Source organism: Falco rusticolus, chromosome 6, assembly GCF_015220075.1.
Source record: "Falco rusticolus isolate bFalRus1 chromosome 6, bFalRus1.pri, whole genome shotgun sequence".
In the NCBI taxonomy this organism is placed as follows: Eukaryota; Metazoa; Chordata; class Aves; order Falconiformes; family Falconidae; genus Falco; species Falco rusticolus.
In genome coordinates, this window is record NC_051192.1 from 17,986,594 (window position 1) to 18,006,331 (window position 19,738).

The 19,738-nt window shown below is 63.5% G+C and overlaps 3 protein-coding genes across 4 annotated transcripts; 2 read left to right on the forward strand and 1 right to left on the reverse strand.

The window, feature by feature from the left end:
* The first annotated feature begins 2,795 nt into the window (after positions 1 to 2,795).
* On the forward strand, positions 2,796 to 7,132 carry SLC35F6 (solute carrier family 35 member F6). Its single transcript, XM_037392947.1, has 6 exons — positions 2,796 to 2,926; positions 4,850 to 4,922; positions 4,994 to 5,165; positions 5,606 to 5,818; positions 6,020 to 6,130; positions 6,360 to 7,132. Exons 1-6 carry the CDS (start codon positions 2,850 to 2,852, stop codon positions 6,830 to 6,832), a joined length of 1,119 nt encoding a protein of 372 aa, XP_037248844.1. The 5' UTR covers positions 2,796 to 2,849; the 3' UTR covers positions 6,833 to 7,132.
* Positions 7,133 to 7,523: 391 nt separating this feature from the next.
* CLU (clusterin) lies at positions 7,524 to 12,471 on the reverse strand. 2 transcript variants are annotated; one of them, XM_037392922.1, is made up of 9 exons: positions 12,342 to 12,471; positions 10,989 to 11,096; positions 10,198 to 10,346; positions 9,847 to 10,017; positions 9,354 to 9,771; positions 8,660 to 8,773; positions 8,196 to 8,422; positions 7,784 to 7,965; positions 7,524 to 7,699 (listed from the first exon to the last, which is right to left on the reverse strand). In XM_037392922.1, exons 2-9 carry the CDS (start codon positions 11,071 to 11,073, stop codon positions 7,693 to 7,695), a joined length of 1,353 nt encoding a protein of 450 aa, XP_037248819.1. In that variant the 5' UTR covers positions 11,074 to 11,096; positions 12,342 to 12,471; the 3' UTR covers positions 7,524 to 7,692. The 2 variants fall into 2 exon arrangements, with proteins under 2 accessions (XP_037248819.1, XP_037248820.1); XM_037392923.1 differs by lacking the exon at positions 12,342 to 12,471 and having other exon boundaries at positions 10,989 to 11,120.
* Positions 12,472 to 13,108: 637 nt separating this feature from the next.
* LOC119150291 lies at positions 13,109 to 18,979 on the forward strand. Its single transcript, XM_037392702.1, has 2 exons — positions 13,109 to 13,238; positions 14,290 to 18,979. Exon 2 carries the CDS (start codon positions 14,601 to 14,603, stop codon positions 18,483 to 18,485), a length of 3,885 nt encoding a protein of 1,294 aa, XP_037248599.1. The 5' UTR covers positions 13,109 to 13,238; positions 14,290 to 14,600; the 3' UTR covers positions 18,486 to 18,979.
* The last annotated feature ends 759 nt before the right edge of the window (positions 18,980 to 19,738 follow it).

Genomic DNA, 19,738 nt, shown 5'->3' on the forward strand with positions numbered 1-19,738 from the left:
ATGGGACGGGGAGTGCCAGCGGGAACCCACTGCAGCTGGTGCCATCTCCATGGCCAGCATTGTGCCATCCTTTGTGGCATGATGTCACTCCAGGGGGATGGGGTGATGTCACTCCCTTCCTCACCTCACTGGAGCGGTCAAGTGGGCTCTGCCTGGGGGGTACCTGGCAGCACCGGAGCTGCCCCCTCAACCTCTGCCTGCAGCCAAGAACTGAGTGCACCCTGAGGAAGAGCCACCCCATTCCTCAGCTGGCATCAGGGCTGGGTGCGGGTTCCCCCAGCGCTGGGGCAGCTGCTTTTGAGATGACGATGAAGACAAGGTGGATGCAGGCAGCAGTGTCCCTGCCCACATCTGCCTGTGACCCTGGGCAAAGTGTGTGTATGAAGGTGGGCGGACACCCCCCCCCCCAGGAAAAGGTGAATGGGGAGGGATGGGAATGCTCCGGCTGGCAGCCTCGAGCGCGGGGAAATGGAAGCAGAGCCCAGGAGATGGAAGAATTAAACATTCTGTTAATGAGAGGATGGGCTTCATGGCCTCGTTAATTACATGGGGCTGGGGAGCATCTCTGGGGGTGAAGGGGGGTGCCTCCTGGTCTGTGGCTGCAGTGTCCCGTGGGGCTGGGTGTCCCTAAAGTCCCATCTCCTCCCCTCTGGGGACCCCAGGGACCCTGGATGGCCCCACACAGGTGTCTGTGCAGGCTGGCACTGATGTGGGAGGGTGGGCACATGTTGTGCACACTGCAGGGGACTTTGGAAGTCAGTGGCTCTGCCACCGCTCACCCACATGTCCTTGGAACGCTCACCCATCCCAGGACTGGAGCCCCAGCTGGCCCACCCTGTATTGTACCCACAGGTGACACCGGCAGGTGGCCCAGTGCCCATGAAGATGCATGGCTGGGCCCCTCCAGGCATGAGCCACCTGCCACAGGGGGGCTGCCTTCTCCGCCGTGCCCCCTGCTCGCCCCTCACATCTTGTCACCCAGTATTTTTCCATGGGGAGGGACGGGTTGGGGACAGGGGGGACACGGGGAGTGTTTGTATTGCTGGCTGGAGTGAGGCCACACGCTCAGTGGCACTGAAGAAGAAGTCGGCGGGGCTGGGAGGAGGTGGCCGCATCCTGCTTCCTTTGCCTTTGCCATTCAGACGTGGGGTCCCCACCGGGGGGGGATCGGGATATGCTTGGGGTGCTGCAGGCACAGGGGTCACCAGAGCTCCCAGAGGTAGACCCATCAGCCCGATGGCAGTGGGTACTAGCGGCTGCTGGGTGTCCCGGTCCCCCAGGGTCTGGGGGAGCTGCTGTGCCCTGGCCCTGTTTCAGGAGGAGCCCCCCATGGCAAAGCCACCAAACCCAGCGCTTGCTCCCCATCACACTCCTCCCCAGGACCCCGTTTCAGTCCCCTCCCCATCACACCCCTCTGCAGGAGCCCGTTTCGATCTCCATCACACCCCTCCCCAGGGCTCCGTTTCAGTACCCTCCCCATCACACCCCTCCCCAGGTCCCGTTTAGGTCCCCTGCCCACAGCATCCCTGGGGGCAGAGAGGGCAGAAGGCGCTGCCCACACCCCCAGCCACGGGAAGGGTTAACTGCTGAGTGCAGACAGCCTTGGAGAAGGCCCTTGGAGTGGATTTTTCTCCCCCCACCCCCCACCGAAGCCTCCCACAGGTCATGGCCGCTGGGGCTGACGTTGGATGGAAAAACAGTTTATCTCCGGCTGGCGGGGAGGCTGGAGGCGGGGGTTGGGGGGGTGAGGGGGTGGGGAGCGGGCGGCAGCGGAGCCTGCTGCCGGGTGTGGAGGGGCCCTCTGGCACCCCTCGGTTTGGGGCTGGGGCTCACAGGTGGCTGGTGAGACCCCAGAGGGGCCAGGGCTGGTCCCCAGTGGGGCTGAGGGGGAGAACTACCCCCCGACAACCAGTCCCAGGGAGCTGGGGGGGGGCGGGGGCTGAGGGGGGCTGCCGTGGAGCTGCATCTGTGACCGATGGCCCTGACACCCCAGGGTGGCCCGGGGACAGCGCCCCCACCCAGCCTCGCAAAGGGTTAGTCCAGGCAGGGGCAGCCTAGGCAGGGTTATCCCGGGCAGTTAATCCAGGCAGGGAGGGATAGCCCGGGCAGGGTTAGCCCCGGCACTGTTACCCCGGGCAGGGCCACCCCTGCCCGGGCCATCCGGGGCAGGGCTATCCCCGGGAAGGTCACCCAGGCCGGGGCCGGGCCCGTCGGGCCCGCCGGGCTCGGGAGCGCGGCGGGGCCCGGCCCTGCTCCGCCAGCGCCACCTGCCGGCACCGCCACGGTGGGGACACGGGGTCACGCGTGACGGAGGTCCCGGGGCCACTGCCCACGGCACTGTGGGCCCGGGAGCGGGGCACTGGGATGCCGGCACGGGGCCACGCGGGGATCGCGGGGCCCCAGAGGCGGGACCGAGGCCGGCGGGGTGCACGACACGGGGACGGTGGCACCGGGGCAGGCGGCACGGGGACAGGGCCTACAGGGGCATGCACCACCGTGGAATGCAGCAGCGGGACATGCAGCACCGGGGCAGGGCCTACCCGGACCGGTGGCACTGAGACAGGCGGCACCGGGGCAGGGCCTATCGGGACCGGCGGCACCGGGACCGGCTGCACCGGGATCGCCGCGCGTCGCAGCGGGGGCGGGGCCACGCTGCCTGTGGGCGCGGTCAGGCGCTGCGGGGCGGAGGGCGGCCAGTCGGGGGCGGGGCGGGACGGCCAGGAGGCGGGGCCTATGCTGTCAGGGGGCGTGGTCTACCGCGTCAGGGGGGCGGGGTCTGCCCGCAGGGGGCGGGGCTGGGCCGGCGGCGGTCCCGGTGCAGGGCGGGAGGCGGCGGCGGTGGCGGGGCCATGGCCTGGTCCCGGTACCAGCTGGGCCTGGCCGCCCTCATGCTGGTCACCGGCTCCATCAACACCTTGGCGGCCAAGTGAGTCCTCCCGGCGGCGGGCGGGGAACCCGCACCCCGGGGCTAGGGTCCCGTAGCAGCCTCGGCCCCCTCGGGCTCGGGGCTGGGCCCACCGTCCTGCTCGGGGCCTTCCCGGGCCTCAGCGTGGCCTGGGCCCCTCCTGGCCCCGCGCGCCCTCCGCAGGGGTCGAAGCCCGGTCTTCAGGCCTCTAGTCCCCTCCATCCATCCCATGGCTGGTGGCCCCAAGGTCCGAGCATGCCACCCCGGGTTGGGCTTCGGGTCCCCTCCGTGGTTTTGGGGATGACTGCCCTTGGGCCTTTTCCCCGCGGCACCCGCAGCCCCACGCAGGGGTGAGGGGGCCCTTCCCCTCCCACCCAGGCCAGGCTGTGGTCCAGGCTGTGTTGGCAGGGCTCCGGGACCTGCCCTGTGCCCCGCCCCCCCCCCCCCCAAAGCTGGCCAGGGCTGGGCTTTAGGGTGTCCCATAGGGCTGGGGACCCAGCTCCAGGCGATGCGGGAGGGAAGAGGGTGCATGGCCAGGGGAGCTGGGGCTCTCTAGCCCTCTTGCAGGTGCTGTCAAGGGGTGCTGTGGCCGGCTGTATGGTGCTGGGGAGGAGCCATCCGAGTACCCGCAAAACCAGGCTCCGTGTGCCTGCTTTTGTCCTGCAGCTCACCCTAAAAACCAGGCAGGGACTGGATTGAGGCCCTTCCCCTGGAGAGCACCCTGGGGTGCTCCCAGCCCTGACAGCAAGGGTGAGGACGATGTTCCCAAAAGCTGCCCAGGCGAGCCAGACCTGCCAGGCCAGCTCGTCCCAGTGCTGCTGGGCAGACACGTGGGCCATCAGTGGGGTTTCACCAGATGGCCAGGCTCCAGCTTTGCCCCGGCAGACCAAGGTCCCTGGATGGGGAAACAGAGGCACAGACCCCCGCGGGGCAGAGCAGAGCCAGGAGATGGCACCGAGCTCTCAGACAGCTCATGAGACCCACGTGTGGCCCCAAAGCCTCTTGCAAAACACAGACCTGAGCTGGCCGGTGGCAGAGGGGCTGTGGCATGTCAGCCGGGGCTGACTCACTCCTAAATCTTGCTGGCCTGGCTGAAAAGCCCCTCGCCAAGCAGCAGGGGACGAGCTGGGGATTGCCCTGATCTCCACTCACATGCTGTTTCTGCAAGCTCAGCAGATCTGCGGCCACTCAGCATCAGCAAAAAGTGGCCGGAGGAGAGTGGGGTGCCTGCCTGCCTGTGTCAGGTGCACTGCCACACTGGGGGTGGCCTGGGGGCTGGCAGCTGGCCACTGAGGGTCTGGGGTCCCCTCCCAATGCAGATGGCCCCTAAAGAGGGGAGATCCTTGCCAAAACAGGCCATGGGAACCTGTGCCACAGCCTGTGTTTATCCAGCCTTGCCCTCTGTGCTGCTTGGAATACCCAAAAGAGGAGGTTTGTGCCCCAAAACCACGGCTGAAGGTGTGAGTAGAGGAAGCTGCTGCCCCCAGCTTGTGATACACATCTTTTCTGACTCCTGTGTCCCTTAGCCCCCACATCTTTAAGGCTGGTGACATACAGAGGAGGAAAGAGGTTGGGGTGACCCCCCCCACCACCACACTGTCGCGGTCTGCCCAGCCAGGAGACAGTGCTGCCTGGCCAGCTCTGGCCGAGCGTGCTGGCAGCGATGGGCGTGGGGACACCGGATTGCAGGGCTGTTACATGGAGGTATCAGTTTCTCTGCCTGTCACTCAGGGCCGGGAGCTGGGCCAGGAGCTGCTGGCAGGTCAGGGCAGCCACAGCAGTGTCTCCTTCCCCGCTGTCTCCTTCGCTATGGATGTCCTGTCCCCGGAGCTGTCACCTCGGGGGGCTAATGGCCTAGAGGACAGCCCTGGGCTGGCTCTCGAGGTATGCTTTGGCTCTCCGCTGCCCGCTGCTCTAACCATCACCCTCTCCTCTGCCTTGTAGGTGGGCTGATAACTTCAGTGCGAGTGGCTGCGGTGGGACGGAGGAGCATGGCTTTCAGCACCCCTTCCTTCAGGTGAGCCCCCTGTCCGGGGCAGGCAGGGCCTTGCAGGCAGGGCCAGCCCCCCTCACCCGCCTCTCTTGCAGGCTGTGGGCATGTTCCTGGGTGAATTTTCCTGCCTGGGGGTGTTTTACCTGCTGGTGTGGAGGGATCGGTTCAGGCTGGAGCCCAGCATGGCCCCATCACAGTCCTTCAGCCCGCTGCTCTTCCTACCCCCTGCTCTCTGTGACATGACTGGGACCAGCATCATGTACGTGGGTAAGTGCTGGGGACAGGGATGCCACCTCTGTCCCCCCTTGCCCTGCAGGGACCTGGCTGTCCCTGAGGCTGGACTCAGCTGTTGGGCTGCAGGACTCCACGGTGCATATGTTTCTGGAGGGTGTCTACCCTGAAGCAGGTTAGAGGGGTCAGAGCAAACACTTCCCACTCATGCAGCGAGCTGTAGCAGGGCTCAGTAAGCCGTTTTCCTCAGGGGGTGTGGTGTTCCCATGGAGCAGAGACATGGGGCTGCATCTTGGCACAAACCTCTCTGCTGCCAGCTCTAAATAGGAGTGGGGGGAGACAGCATCACTGCCCCTTCCTGCAGTTAATCACTGACATGCTGTTAATTACCACAGCAGACTATTAAGCAGAGGGGTGGCAGCATTAGCTGGCTCCAGCAGCACATGCAGCTCATGGGTCTGTCTCTCCCTGTGCAGCCTTGAACATGACCAGTGCCTCCAGCTTCCAGATGCTGCGAGGATCCGTCATCATCTTCACCGGGCTTCTCTCTGTGGCCTTCCTGGGCCGCAAACTGGAGCTGAGCCAGTGGCTGGGCATCCTGGTCACCATTGTGGGACTGGTGGTGGTGGGGCTGGCTGACCTGCACAGCTCTCATGACCAGAAACACAAGCTCAGCGAGGTGATAACAGGTACATAGTGGCCCTTGGGGGAGGTGGGATGGCCATGGCGGGGAAATAACTCCCCACAGGGCATGTGCCTGGCTCTCCGGGCATGGCTCTGCCATGCTGCCTGTCTGGTGGGCTGGGAGAAGGGGGCTCAGCCCCCCTTCGCTTCTCTCCCCTTGCCTTCATTTATCTCCCCTTGCCTTCACTTCTCTCCCCTCCTTGCAGGTGACCTGCTTATCATCATGGCGCAGGTGATTGTTGCCATCCAGATGGTGCTGGAGGAGAAATTTGTCTACAAGCACGATGTGCACCCGCTGCGGGCCGTCGGCACTGAAGGTCTGTTGCAACATCAGCCGAGGTGGCTGAGCACTCTGGGGTGCCCCATCCTGCAAACCCAGCCAGGGGAGGGCTGCTTTGTGCGGGGAGGGGACTGCAGGCTGTGAAGTGGGTGCTGCTGTGGAGGTTTGGGTCCCACAGGGAAGGTGGGGTTAGCTGGGGGCAGGGGGCTAGGGATAGGCAGCCCCAAGTGGTGCTTGGAGCCCAGCTGACACCCCGTTGCATCCAGGTTTCTTTGGCTTCATCATCCTGGCCTTGCTGCTGGTGCCCATGTACTACATCCCAGCGGGCAGCTTCAGTGGGAACCCTCGGCGGACACTGGAAGATGCCCTCGATGCCTTCTGCCAGATTGGCCACCAGCCCCTGATCGCCCTGGCCCTGCTGGGTAACATCAGCAGCATCGCCTTCTTCAACTTTGCTGGCATCAGCGTCACTAAGGAGATCAGTGCCACCACCCGCATGGTGCTGGACAGCCTCCGCACCCTCGTCATCTGGGCTGTCAGCCTGGCTGTGGGCTGGGAGACCTTCCATGGCCTGGAGATCTTGGGGTTTGGGGTGCTGCTGGTGGGTGCTGCTCTTTACAATGGCCTGCACCGGCCCCTGCTCGCCCGCCTGCCCCGGCGCGTGGAGGAGACCAGCAGGACGGCCGAACACGAAGGCTTGCTGCAGGGGGAGACCACGGCCATCAACAGCGAGAGCTGAGCCTTCGCCACCCTGTGTGGGGCTTGGCCCCGCGATTTATTTCCCTGCACCATCTCGGCGCGGTGGTGGTGATGCCAGCTGCCAGCCTGCTGCTGTTTGAGGGAGAAACCTCTCCCCTGCCTCACTGCCAGGGCTCCGGGAGGGGATGGTGAGGCTGTGCCTGCCCTTCCCCGGGGGAGATTAAAGCCTCTGCCCCTGTTCACAAGGGGCTCAGGGTGGGGGGGTGGGAGGGCTGGGTCTCATCCCGCTGCTCCCCAACCTGTCTCTCCCCCCCAATAAAGTGCATCTGCCCACAGCTAACTCCCTGTGGGTCTGTGCTGGCTGTGGGGAGGGCTGTGTGGGGGCCCAGCGTGGCTGGGGAACAGGGTCTGGCCCCAGCAGGAGGGTGGGGGCCAAGTCTCCTCTGTCCCTAGTGGGGCGGTGGTCACGCAGGGCATGATCCTTTGTGTCCCCAAGGAGGGGAAGGACCTGGCACCTGGACCCCTTTCACATGGGGCATGGGAGACCGCAGCAAGCCCCTGGGTCGTTGGTGGAGAGGCTCCTGCCAGAGTGGGTTTGAGGGAGCCAGGTCCTTCGCTTCCCTCCCCCCCTTTCACAATATCCCACAATCGGCCCCAGGCACGCGTGGCTGCTTTTTGCAAGGTTTATTTGCTTGGCAGGGCCCATCCCAAAGATGCAAGGCAGAGCGCAGTCAGGGTGTTTGACTCTATCTTTATTCTCTGTTTGGGGCCCAAAGAGGGGCCCTGGCAGCATGGGGAGGGGGGCAGTGGCGTTAAACCCCCTGGCACAGGGAGAGGGCTGCAGAGGGGGCTTGGTGTGGCACCGGGGCTGCAGCAGCAGTGGTGGGGAGCATCACTTGGCTACTCTCTGCCGGAGGAAGGATGGGAGGGGGTGAGCCACGCCATGGCTCCCCCCCAGCCCTGCCATGGGGATGGGGGGTCCCAGACTCACATGACATTTTGCTTGTAGTGCTGAAGCGCCTGCTCAGCCACGATCTCCATGAAGCGGGGGTCCTCCCAGGAGATGTCCCCAGGCACGGTGAGGGACAGCGGCTCCGAATCAAAGAGCTGCACTGTCACCTGTGTGTCAGGGGGGGCTGAGGGGTCCTCGAGGTTGGGAGTCTTGGAGAGGACCTGGGAGCGGGGGACAAAGCCAGGAGAGCCGGGCTAGCCCCTGTGCTGGCCCCTCGCCCTGGCACCCAGCCTCGCAGCCAGCTATTGTGCCAACAGATGCCCAGTCAGGCGCACAATTGCCTCTTTCTCCCCCTGACCCACTTTCTGTGGCTGCCGGCCCTGCATGGGGGACCGTGGCAGAGGGGGGGGCTTGAGCCCTCTGGCCATGCTGTGGTGCTGGTGGGACTCACCGTGGTGACCTGGAGGAAGCCGTCATTGCCTTTAGTGAAGTTGGCCAGACGTGAGACCCAGCCGAACTGACGGTTGAGCTGGTCCAGGAGGCTCGTGGTGTTGAGCATCTCAGCTTGGAAGGCATGGAGGAGGTCGTCGTAACGGCGCGTGAAGCGTTCGGCCAGGCGCAGCGCATCCTCCAGCTGCTCCCGCAGCTGGCTCTGGGCAGGGTCTGTCTGCCAGCAGTCTGGGGTGGGGGTGCGGGGGGTATCAGGGGGTGCCAGGGCTCAACCCCAGCCCCAGAGCATGCACCCCCTTACACCCCCCTGCATGTCATCACCTCACCCCCAGCCCCAGTGCATGCACCATCTTGCACTCCACCACATCTCAGGCCCCCCCCAGCCCCGGTGCATGTGCCCCCTCACACCCCACTGCATCTGAACCCCTAAACACGTCCCTCCTGCCCTTCCCGGCCCCAGCTCACCCACAGAGAGGATCTCCCGACACTTCTCACACTCATCCCGCATCCGCAGGCAGCCGGCTGAGTTACGACGGATCTCCCGACACACCATGCGCTCGTCACTGAAGTTACGGGACTCTGTGGAAAGCCCAGTCTGGCCTCAGCACCCCAAAACACTGCAGGGTTGGCAGGGGGCAGCACCAGATCCCCCCAACCCTGGGCAAAGCTGCAGGGCTGGCCCCAGCCAACACCCCAAGGTGCTCTTGGGGGACATGAAAGTGCTTTTTTCAGGGAATGTCGACCCCCCTCCAGCTGTTTTTTCCAAAGCAAAGCATTCCCTGCCAACCTCTGTTTCGAAATATCCCTTTTCCCAGCCGCCTGAGCCGGGGCTGCGGTGGCAGACGGTGACGGCACTGTTAGCCGGCACTGCCTGCCCAAAACAAACACCTTCCTGGGATGGTGGCAGCTCCAGCAGCCAAGATTGTGTGTGTGTGGGGGAAATCCCAAACACCCAGCCCAGCTCTGCTAACAGTGGAGCTTGTGATTCCTGGGTTCCCGTGGGGATTCTCTGATGTGTCGTGTTAGGGTTGAGCTCATCCTCTAAGTTAGTCACACCCTATTAAGAAGGGGGGGGACACGACGACGGATACGACATAAACCTGCTGATTCCAGCCAAACTGGGGGCCCCATGACACCTCGCCTGTGGCGAGCACCCTACCTGAGGCAAAGCCACCCAGCGAGTGCTCCCAGCCACCCTGTGCTTCCTCTAGCATCCGCTGTGTCATCTCAAAGAGCGGCTGGAAGAGGTGGTGGAAGCCGTGGTGGGGATGCTGAAAGAACGGATGCAGCTCCCGGGAAAACCTCTCACTGCGCACGGGGAAGCGGACATGCTGGACGGAGGGACGGAAAGCCTCGCGGAAGCCACTGAAGGGTGCTCGGAAGAAGGGATACATGCGGCCATAGACCTGGGTGCTGTCTTGGAAGATGCCATCCACCCCATCTTCCAGCAACCCGAAACGTTCTTCCAGGTCCTCGAACTGCCGCTCCTGCCGCTGGTCCCGCTCCAGCAGCGAGTCGATGCGCTCGCCGTTCACCCAGATGGAGAAGGGCGAGGAATGATTGAGGAATTCCTCCAGCTGCCAGGCAGGAGAGAAGGATCAGGCCAAAATCCTTCCCTCCCCAGCATCAGCGGGTGCTGTGGGACCACTCACCTGCCGCCCCACCAGCCCCGAGCCGCTGCGGCATGTGCGGGAGTAGAAGCGCATGCAGGTTTGCTTGAGGCAGGGCTTGCACTCTTCCCAGAGCGCCAGCATCGTCTCATTGCACACCTCCTGGTTCGCTGCCAGCTGCTGCTCCTTCTCCCGGGCCAGCTGCACCGCCTCCTGCAAGGCACCCACATCCAGCCCCGAGGGCATCTTCCCCCGCCCCCCCTGGCCCCCAGCTCCCAGGATGCACAGACCCCGGCCGGGCGTGAGATCCTCCAAACCCTTCAGATACACCAAGCCCCACCAGGGGCTCTGGGCACCAGGGTCAGAGCAGCCACCCTCCTCGTCCTCACTCACCTCCTTCCTCCTCTTAGTCTCCTCCAAGGTGTGCAGGATGGCTTGGTGGTCCTTGCTGGTCTTATCCATGAGGGTCTTCATCTGCTTTACCCCGTTGATGGCATTTTCCACCTCTGTGTCGATGTATTTGCTGCCAGCTGCTGACATCTCTGGAGGGGGTGGGCAGGAGAGGAGGAAGAGCAGTATTTGTGGGTGCAGAGTCCTGTTTGCTTGCCAACAGCTCACAGAACTCAAGAAAAGTGACCCAAAAATCTCGCCTGGGCTGGGGTTGCATCTCCCTGCCCACCACCCCCAATATTTGGGCAGTGCTGGCCATGAGCCCCCAGCTGCCCCCCAAGGAACGGCCTCGTGCCAGGGCAGCCGTCAGGCTGTGCCATCCCTGTCTGGCCACTGCCACCGGCTCTCGCTGTGCCCACGCCAGCCCTTGCCCCCCCAGCTCAGGGGGGAGCTCAGGGGCAGAATCTTCCTTTCTCCCGCCACTGAAAAGCATCCAGCCCCAACCCTGAGCTCCCAGCCCCCCAGGGATGATGCTGTGCCCCCACCCATCTAGCCCCTCCATAGGCACAGCTTTCCCCCCACACCACAGACACCCCATTTGCTCCCCCAGCCTGCAGGGAACATCCACCCCCCCAAAATGAAAAGCTGTGACCCCCCCCTAACCCAACCTCATGGGTCCTGCATCCTCCCCACTCAGCACTGCCCTGGGCATGGTATTGCCAGGTCCCTTGCCCACCCCACACCCCAGCACCCACCCGGGCTGCTCCCCTCCTCCCCAGAGCTCCCCCACTCACGCTTGAGCTCGCTGGGGGGGACGAGGGCCTGGCCCCCTTCCCAGGCAAGCAGGAGGCCGAGGAGCGAGAGCAGCAGCAGCGCCATGGTCCCGTCCTGCAGGCAGCTGCCTGTGCGGGCAGAGCAGGGGCTCAGAGCAGGATCTGCCCCCCCTCCCTGGGACACGGGGTTCTGAGTCAGCAGTGGGGACCAGCACGCCCCCCCGGGGCACTATTTTGAGGACACAGCAATGACTGAGCTGATGCCCTGTTACTTGGGGGAGCTGTCCCCAGGAGTGAGGGTCCCTGGCCAGTGGGGTCTCGCTCGAAGCCCCAGCTGGGGGGCCAGGATGTGGAACCTTCTCCCCCCCTCCCTCACCCGCCTGCCTGCGGCACAAACAAGCCCCAGGCCCGCGGCCAGGCAGGGCAGGCGGCCAAAGCAGTGACCGGGCACGGATTTCCCCCCGCCATGGGAGCCAGCGGTGCCTTTCTTCTCCCCTGCTCCCCCTGGGAGATGGAGAGGGGCTAGGGGGGATTGGGGGGGGGGAGGCAGAGCCAGGACAGGGCTGGGCTCCTGCCAGCTGCAAGCAGGAATGGGCAGGGAATATCCAGTGACAGCCCCCATCCCCAGATGGGTGCCATGCCAAGGATGGCACCCCCAGCTCGCCCATCACTCCACCCCACCAGAGCTGGAGCCGGCAGGGCCACCGGGGTTGTGCAATGGCTGACCCCGTCCCCCCCCCAAAAAAAAAACAACAAACCCCAAACCTTTTGCAATGGTCCAGCCGCAGTGGGGCTTCGGTTCCCCCCCAGCGACACTGGTCCAGCGCCCCCCAGTTCCCACTGCAGCACCGGCTGTGGGAACTGCTGCCCACTCCCCCCAGTGCTGCCCCTCAAATAACTCTTCCTCCCCGCGCCCCCCCCCCCCCCCCCCCCCCGCCCCGGCTCAGCTTCATCCTGCCCATCCCAGGGCATTGTGGGAAACTCCTGCCGGCAGGGCCAAGCATCGCCCGCTGCACCACCTCCCCCCCCGCGCGGCCCGGAGGTGCGGGGGGGGGGCACCCTGGGGTGCACAGCCCCCCTCTCTGCCCCACAGGGCCCCCCCCCGTGCCCCCCCCCCCCCTTGGTTGACCCCCAGGCATAACCCCTGCACCACCAAAGCGGGCATGGAGCCCCCATCGTTCCCACCCCACTGCACCCCAGCTGCAGGGCAGGGGCACCCCAAGGGGGGACCCCTGAGTCCCCAGCCCGGGACGGGGCTGCAGCGCTGGCTGAGACCGGCAAAGCTCATCGCAGGGAAGAGAAAGGATGGGAAGGGGATGGGGTGGGAAGGGGATGGGGATAGGAAAGGGGTGAGATGGGATGGGGATGCCGTACCTGCACCCCGGTCGCCCCTCCGAGCTCCGCCGCGGCCGCCCGCCCCTTATTTATCCGGCTACGACACTGCGGGTCCGCCCCGCTCCGGCCCCGGAGCTTTCTGGAACCGGCGGGACCGGCCCCAGCCCGACCCGCCCCTCTCTTCGCGGTGCCCCCCCGCAACGTTCCAACCCCCCCCCAACGTTCCAACCCCCCCCACCCCCCGCCGTGCCGGTGCGCGGCGCCGCGGTGCCGCGGGGATGGGCGTGTATCTCCCACGGCCGTCGCCGGCACGGCCCCCCGGCACGGGGAGGGGGTTGCACCCTCCCTGGGGTCCCCAAAATCTGGGTGCTACAATCTGGGGGGGTAAAACCTCGTCGGACGCTGCGCACCCTGTTATCTCCGCAATCACCCCATCCCCCCGGGGGCCGTTATTGCCCCTCCCCCACCCGGGGGGACGGGGTGCTGCGGTGGCGGGGGGGGGGGTCGGTACAACGGGGCATCCCCTTCCCACCCGCGGCCGCGGACACGGGGGAGGTGGCTGAGCGGGACCCCCCCGCACCCCTTCCATGCCCCTCACCCCACGAGCTGCAACATTCCTCGCTGCCACGGGGGAAACTGAGGCACGATTCCCCCTCCCCCCTCTGCCATGCCCCCCCCATTCCCCCCACGCTCCCTTAAGGGCCCCAGGGCCCCAGACCGCAGCCCCCACCCACCCCCGCCCCCAGGGCCGAGAAACAATTGCTCGGCTGCCGATTACGGCCCAGTGCAAAAACACGCAGTTTTCGGAACTGGGAGAACTGGTTGGCGCCCAGCGAAGGGGCGGGACGGCGTGCGGGGGCTAGTGGGCCGCCCCCCCACTCAGCGGGAGGAGGGAGCAGCGCGCGGTACCGAGCGCCCGGCGCCCGCAGTGATCCGGTACGGGACACGCGGGGGGCGGGGGGCACGTGTGTGTGTGGGGGGCGGCCCGCTCTCCCGGGGCCGGGCGGGGGGCGTGGGGGCACGGGGGTGCAAGATCTCCCGGAGCCGGGCGGGGGACACGAGTGTGCGTGGGCATGTGTGATCTGGGACACGCGTGTACACGGGGCCGCAAGCTCTTCTGGGGCTGTGCAGGGGACATGTACGTACATGTTCTCCCTGGACCATGTATGGGACACGCGTGTGCACGGGGGTGCGAGCTCTCCCAGAGCTGTGTGTGGGACACAAGTGTGCATGGGCATGTGTGGGACACGCATGTGCATGGGGCTCCAAGCTCTTCTGGGGCTGTACAGGGGACATGTCGGTAAATATTCTTCCAGGGCCGTGTGTGGGACACACGTGTGCATGGGGCTGCAAGGTCTGCCAGGGCCGTGTGTGGGACGTGTGTGCACAGGGGTGCAAGCTCTTCTGGGGCCATGTGTGGCGGACAAGTGTGCACGGGGCTGTAAGCTCTTCTGGGGCTGTACAGGGGACATGTAGGTACATGTTCTCCCTGGACCATGTATGGGACATGTGTGTGCACAGGGGTGCAAGGTCTCCCAGGGCCGTGTGTGTGACATGTATGTGCATGGGGCTGCAGGCTCTTCCGGGACTGTACAAGGGACACGTAGGTACATGTTCTCCCAGGGCTGTGTGTGGGACATGCGTGTGCATGGGCATGCAAGATCTCCTGGGACCATGTGTGGGACACACATGTACATGGGCATGCAAGAACTCCCTGGGACCGTCTGTGGGTCATGTGGGTGCATGAGGGTGCAAGTTCTGGGACCATGGGTGGGACACATAGGTGCATGTTCTCCTGGGACCATGGGTGGGACATTGGCTGCATGCTCCCCTCAGATCATACGGGGTCCCCGGAGCCCCTGGGTGAACTGGAGCAGGCCTGGGCTGGCCACGGCCACGGAGAAGGTGGGTGCAGGCTCTGGGGGTGAGGGGGGGCTGGTGCTCCCTCCCTTTCGCAGGGCTTCACACCCCACTCTGTCCTCTGCAGCCCCACTGCTTGCAGAAGAGGGGACATCTCCGGAGCAGGGGCCATCTCAGCTGTGACACTGCTGCCATCATCCCCCTGAGAGAGGCCTCACCAACTTTCCTCTTCCTCCACCATCTTCCTCTTCCTCCCCAGACACAGAGCAGCCTTGTAACCGTTTCGCTGCCGCTCCTACCGGTGCTGGCACACACAGACATCCCTCAGTGCTACTGCAAGCCCCCAGTCCTCCCGCAAACCCCTGTGCCATAGCGGTGGGAGGCGAAGGTGAGGGGCCGTCGGGGTAACACCCGGTTTCCTTCCTGTTTCTCGTGGTGATGGCCTGTTTCTGGAGGAAGGACAAGCGGAAGGGGAAATTTTCCCCTCCGCCAGCCTCGCAAGCAGCAGATTTGGGGATGCTCATCCAGGAGAACAGTCACAAGCCCTGGGTGGAAGATGCTCTCCCCCAGCAGCCGGCAGTGGGGGACACGGAGAAGGAGTTTGCTAACTTCTCCTGGTTCCAGCGCCTTGGTAAAGGCTGGCGGCTGAGCAGGGACCAGCGGTTGCTGTGGCACATGGCACAGTTGAAGAATGGGAGCAAGCAGTGCCGGACTTTCCAAGGAGCCAAGGAGAGCCAGAGAGCCACCAGGCTGCAGACACAGGCTGCTGAGAGATGCACCGAACTGGAGCAGAAAGCGCTGGGGCTGCTGGAGAAGCCAGGGACCTGCCAAAAAGCCACCCGAGGTGGGGAAGCCCAGCAGGAAGAGCACATGGCCTCGGTGACGGCAGTCAACATCTGCAGCAGCATCCCACACCTCAGGGAAGATGGCTGGGATGAGCCAATTGTTGGACGCAAAGTGCAAGATGGGGTTGTGGTGAGGGGGGGTGATGGCCACAGGGACCAGGTGGGTCGAACTCAGCCCCTGGTCCAGGCAGGCACCAGCGGGGATGAGGAGGGAAGGACCACTGGTTTGCCCCAGAGCCTGGGCTTGTGGGTGGAGGACAAGGATGCTGCCACTGTCCCTCGAGGGGACAGGGACAGGCAGGACTTGAACCCTTCATCAGCAGAGGGAAGGTCTGGGGAGGAGCAGAGGAGGCAAGTGTGGGAGAAGCTGCATTGCCTGGGAGAAGACATGGTAGAGTGGGAAGGGCGGTCCACGAGGGACCTGGCAGTCAGGCTGATGGAGAAGATCCTGAAGACAAAAACCGAGGCATACCCTACAGAGATGGGGAACAAAACCCACCAACAGGAGCAGGGGCAGGGGGTGGCTAGAGCCAGGGTGGGTGGCTACAAGGAGGTGAATGCTTTGGTGGACACCCATGTGGACATCACCACAGTGCAGCAGTACCCCCAGCTGCTGTACCTTGCTGTGTGCCACGACACCCCCGTCTCCATCAGTGGGACCACATATGGGGATGATCAGCACCTCCCTGCCATGCCGGAGCCATCTGAGAATGAGCAGATCTGGGAACACTCTGACGATGACCTCCTGGAGCAGGGAGGTTCCCCAGCTCTTCCTAGGCCTGCGGTGCTAGCCTGCCATGTCAAGGTGGTAGAGGTTGAGGACAAAGAGCAGTGGAGGGAGGAATTCCCATATGTGTGGGCGCAATACGAGATGGACTGTGGGCTGGTGTCCGGGGAAGAGAACCTGAGTGGGGCACCGGTGCCCTTCCAGTGGCAACCCCCATTGCCAGACGATATGGACGAGGCAGTGGCGAACATGCTGCAGTACTTGCTGGCTGATGGCGTGGTGGTGAAAGGCACCTCTTCCTCCAACAGCCCTTTACATCCCATCCCGAAAGGCGACGGGAAGACATGGCGTCTGACGCTCAACTGCAAAGCTATCAACAAGGCCACCCCCATGGTGGAGGCTCCAGTGGTCCTGAACAGGACCACCCTTGTTGCCACCATCAGCCCCAAAAGCAAGTATTTCTCAGTGGTGGATCTATCGAACTCCTCCTTCGCCATACCCTTAGCAGCAGACTCCAGAGCCAGGTTTGCCTTCACCTTCAGGGGCCAGCAGTATCTCTTCACCCGGCTGCCCCAGGGCTTCCACAGCACCACCTCCATCGTGCACCGGCGGGTGGCTCAGATGCTGCTCCAGCTGCCCCGAGGAGATCAGCCTTGGGTTTTTTCCTACGTCGATGACATCCTCATCACTGGGAGAAGCCAAAAGGAAACCAGAGCCCGAACAAAGACAGTCCTAAAGCTGATCCAAAAAACAGGATTTAAAGCCAAGTTTGAGAAGGTGCAGCTCGTGCAGCCCAAGGTGGACTACCTGGGGATGACAATTGGGGCTGAGGGGAGGGAGATCCAGGCCAGCAAGCTGGAGGCCATCAGCAAAGCACCCTGCCCACGGGATGTCCACAGCCTCCGCTCGCTGCTCGGGCAGTTCATCTCGTTGCAGGATCACATTGCTGGCTTTTGGGAGCTGGCCCGGCCGCTCCACCGCCTCACCGCTGAGCAGGTCGCATGGGAATGGGGACCAAAGCAGGAGCAGGAGCTGAGCCGCCTGAAACACGCCATCCTGACTGCGCCCACCCTGCGGTTCCCTGACAAGTCCCAGCCCTTCATTATCAGGTTAACGACCAGCAAAGAGGCGATAGGAGCTTCCTTGCTGCAGGAGGACAAGCAGGGCCGGTTGGTGCCAGTGGGACACAGCTCCCGCATCCTGAAGAGCCATGAGGCCTCCTACCTGCCGCAGGAGAAGGGGTGCCTGGCAGCCATCTGGGCCGTGCAGGCATTTGAGACCCTCACAGGGCTGGCCCCCATTGTCATCCAGATGCCCCACTCCCCTTGGAAGTATCTTGTATGGGGTGAAGCATTGGGGTCCTGCGGGACGAACCCGTACCCAGCACAGTGGACTCTGCTGCTGGTGAACACGGGGGCAATGGCAAAGAGCCCCCAGCCTGAGTGCAGGTACCCTCCCAGCACCCCAGTCCCCACCGCTCCCCCTCTGCGGCTGCTGCCCTCCCACGTCCCCAAGGCCAACGTGTGGTTCATGGCCAGCGACAACACCGACTCCATCAGCTTTGCTGCGGCCAACCTGGAAGAGCGGTGGCTGCTCGGGGTGGCCCAGAGTAGCTTGGTGCTCGATGCAGAGCTGGAGGCTCTCGAGCAGCTCCTGTATAGTCACCAACGCTCCTCACCCCTCTATTTGTACACCAGCTGCTGGTCCTTGGTGGAAGAGTTGCAAAGCCAGATTGGTGAGTGGGAATCAGGATCGTGGGCAAGCTCCGGCGAGGGTTTATGGCCCAGCATCCTCCAGTGGGTCCACACCAACCCAGGGATGCTGCACATCAGGTGCATGGGAGGGGACAGGAGCAAGGACCTGGAGGAGAAGGATTGGAGCCAGAAGGTGGGCAGGAGGGCCAGGGCGATGTCTGGCAGGGCCGTGGGCAGCTGCCACATCTGGGAGCCTTCAAAGCACGAGAAGCAAGAAATAATCGCCCGGTGTCACTACTGGTTGCATGAGGGGGCAGAGGGGACCCTGGCAAGGGTGCGGCAGGTGGCACTCTGGGAAGGTGACAGTGAGCAGGTGGCCCGTTGGGTGCGGAGCTGCCTTCTGTGTGCTGCGGGCAGGAACGAAGTGGGCAGGGTGCTGCCCCAGCGGGCAGAGGGGCCATGGTCGCAGCTCCAGCTGAGCTACATCAGTGGCCTCCCTGAGACCAAGGAGGGGTACCACTCCCTCTTGGTGGTGGAGGATGAGTTTTCAGGATGGGTGGAGGCTTTTCCAGTGTGGGAGAAGACAGCAGAGGAGACAGTCAAGGTGCTCTTCGAGGAGATTTTTACACGGTACGGGACACCTCGTGCCATCCGTTTGCTGCACGTGCCATGCTTCCTCCGGGATGCTGTGCAGCTGGTGATGGAGGCATGCAGCGTGGAGCTGCTGTGCGACCTCCTGCAGCCCAGCCAGGTGGGACCGGCCTCGGCAGCTCTGCAGCAGCTGGCCTTGGGGGCTGGCAGGGAGTGGGTGAAGATGCTCCCCCTGATCCTGGCGGGGTTCAGATCTGTACGGGCACGGGGAGAAGTGCTAAGCCCTTACCAAATTATTTTTGGCTTCCCGTTGGAGATGAAGTGTGGATGTGAGGAGGAGGTCTGCCCCCAGGACAACGTCCTCCCCTGGCTCAGACAGCTGCAGGAGGATGGGACCAGTTACAAGCACTGGACTGAAGGCATGCTACCAAGGGACTGTGAGGAGGGGGATGCTCCATGGCTGTAGTCCCCCATCTCATCTATGAGATTGCTGTCTCCGTGTGTCGTGTCTCATGGTGTGGGGAGAAAATGGGTGCACTGGGTTTGCTGAAGGGCTTTTAGGCAGGGCTAGGGGGCTTTTAGGTGGGGGGGGGGGTAAGCAGGGCTGGGAGGCTTTTAGGCAAGACTGGGGGGCTTTTAAGCAGGACTGAGTAATGCGCAACATCTTCTTGCTATGGTGTTGAAGTGCAGGGAGGGAAGACTTTACTTGTTTTGACTGGGATGGAGTTGGTTTTCTTCATACCATCCAGCACGGTGCTGGGCTCTCCAGCAGTGCTGGAAGCACTGGCATGGTGTTGCCATCCCCAGTCCTGTGCAAGGCTTGGGAGAGCTGGGCCAGCTTTTGCTCAGGACTGTGGAAGACACTGAGAAAAGGATGCCTTGGCATCCCTTGCTTTGCTTGCTTTATTTTCTTTCCCTTTTTCCACTTTTCCTTCATTTATTAAACAATTTTTATCTCAACCCACAAGTTTTCTTGCTTTTCTTCCTTTCTGCATGGGGTTTGGCTGGGATAGAGTTAAATTCTGCATAGCAGCTTGTGGTTTGTGTTTGGGCTGAGAACAGCGTTGATAACAGAGGAATGCTTTAGTTGTCACAGTGCCTGCACAGTATCAAGGCCTTCTCTGCCTCTCACACTCCACTGCCCACAGGGGTTCACCCACAACACCGGGGAATCGCAGCTCAAGGCTCAGCAGCCTTTGGGAATGGTGGAGGAGGAGAGGGGAGCCGCCAGTGTCCAACACCCGAGTCTCAGCCCCACTTACTGACCTCCGGGTGACCTCCTGATGCTGCTCCTCATGGTCTTCAAAGTGTTGTCTGTATCATTCTCCATCTCCTGCTGGCTCTCAGGAGCCCCTCTGCTACTTAATATCATAGAAATTGTAGAATCATTAGGTTGGAAAAAACCTTTAAGGTCATCCAGTCCAATCATTAAACCAAGTGGTGAAGGCAGCAGAGGGTGACCATAAGCCCGGTGGCTGCACAGACCCTGGGAACCCCAAGCTCTGGTCCATCAGCTGGTTGAAGGCAGAGGATGCTCGTGTGTGTTTAATGAGAGCCGACTTGTGGGCTCACCTGGGGACACTCACATGACAAGCTGCACTTGATGGCAGGATCCAGGGCATGGCAGGTAGCCCAGGGACTGGCAGTCCGGTGACTCGTGGCAGGGACCCATCTGCCACCCCAGCAGCAGTATATTTAGTGCTTCTGCGGCAAGCCAGC

Excerpts from the sequence above, each read along its gene's own strand:
- SLC35F6 (XM_037392947.1), top strand. The coding sequence starts at position 2,850 with ATGGCCTGGTCCCGGTACCAGCTGGGCCTGGCCGCCCTCATGCTGGTC. Across the intron at positions 2,927-4,849 it reads ATCAACACCTTGGCGGCCAA|GTGGGCTGATAACTTCAGTG; the intron begins GTGAGTCCTCCC and ends TCTGCCTTGTAG. Across the intron at positions 5,166-5,605 it reads GACCAGCATCATGTACGTGG|CCTTGAACATGACCAGTGCC; the intron begins GTAAGTGCTGGG and ends CTCCCTGTGCAG.
- CLU (XM_037392922.1), bottom strand. The coding sequence starts at position 11,073 with ATGGCGCTGCTGCTGCTCTCGCTCCTCGGCCTCCTGCTTGCCTGGGAA. Across the intron at positions 10,018-10,197 it reads AGACTAAGAGGAGGAAGGAG|GAGGCGGTGCAGCTGGCCCG; the intron begins GTGAGTGAGGAC and ends GGTGCCTTGCAG. Across the intron at positions 9,772-9,846 it reads CGGGGCTGGTGGGGCGGCAG|CTGGAGGAATTCCTCAATCA; the intron begins GTGAGTGGTCCC and ends CCTGCCTGGCAG.
- LOC119150291 (XM_037392702.1), top strand. The coding sequence starts at position 14,601 with ATGGCCTGTTTCTGGAGGAAGGACAAGCGGAAGGGGAAATTTTCCCCT.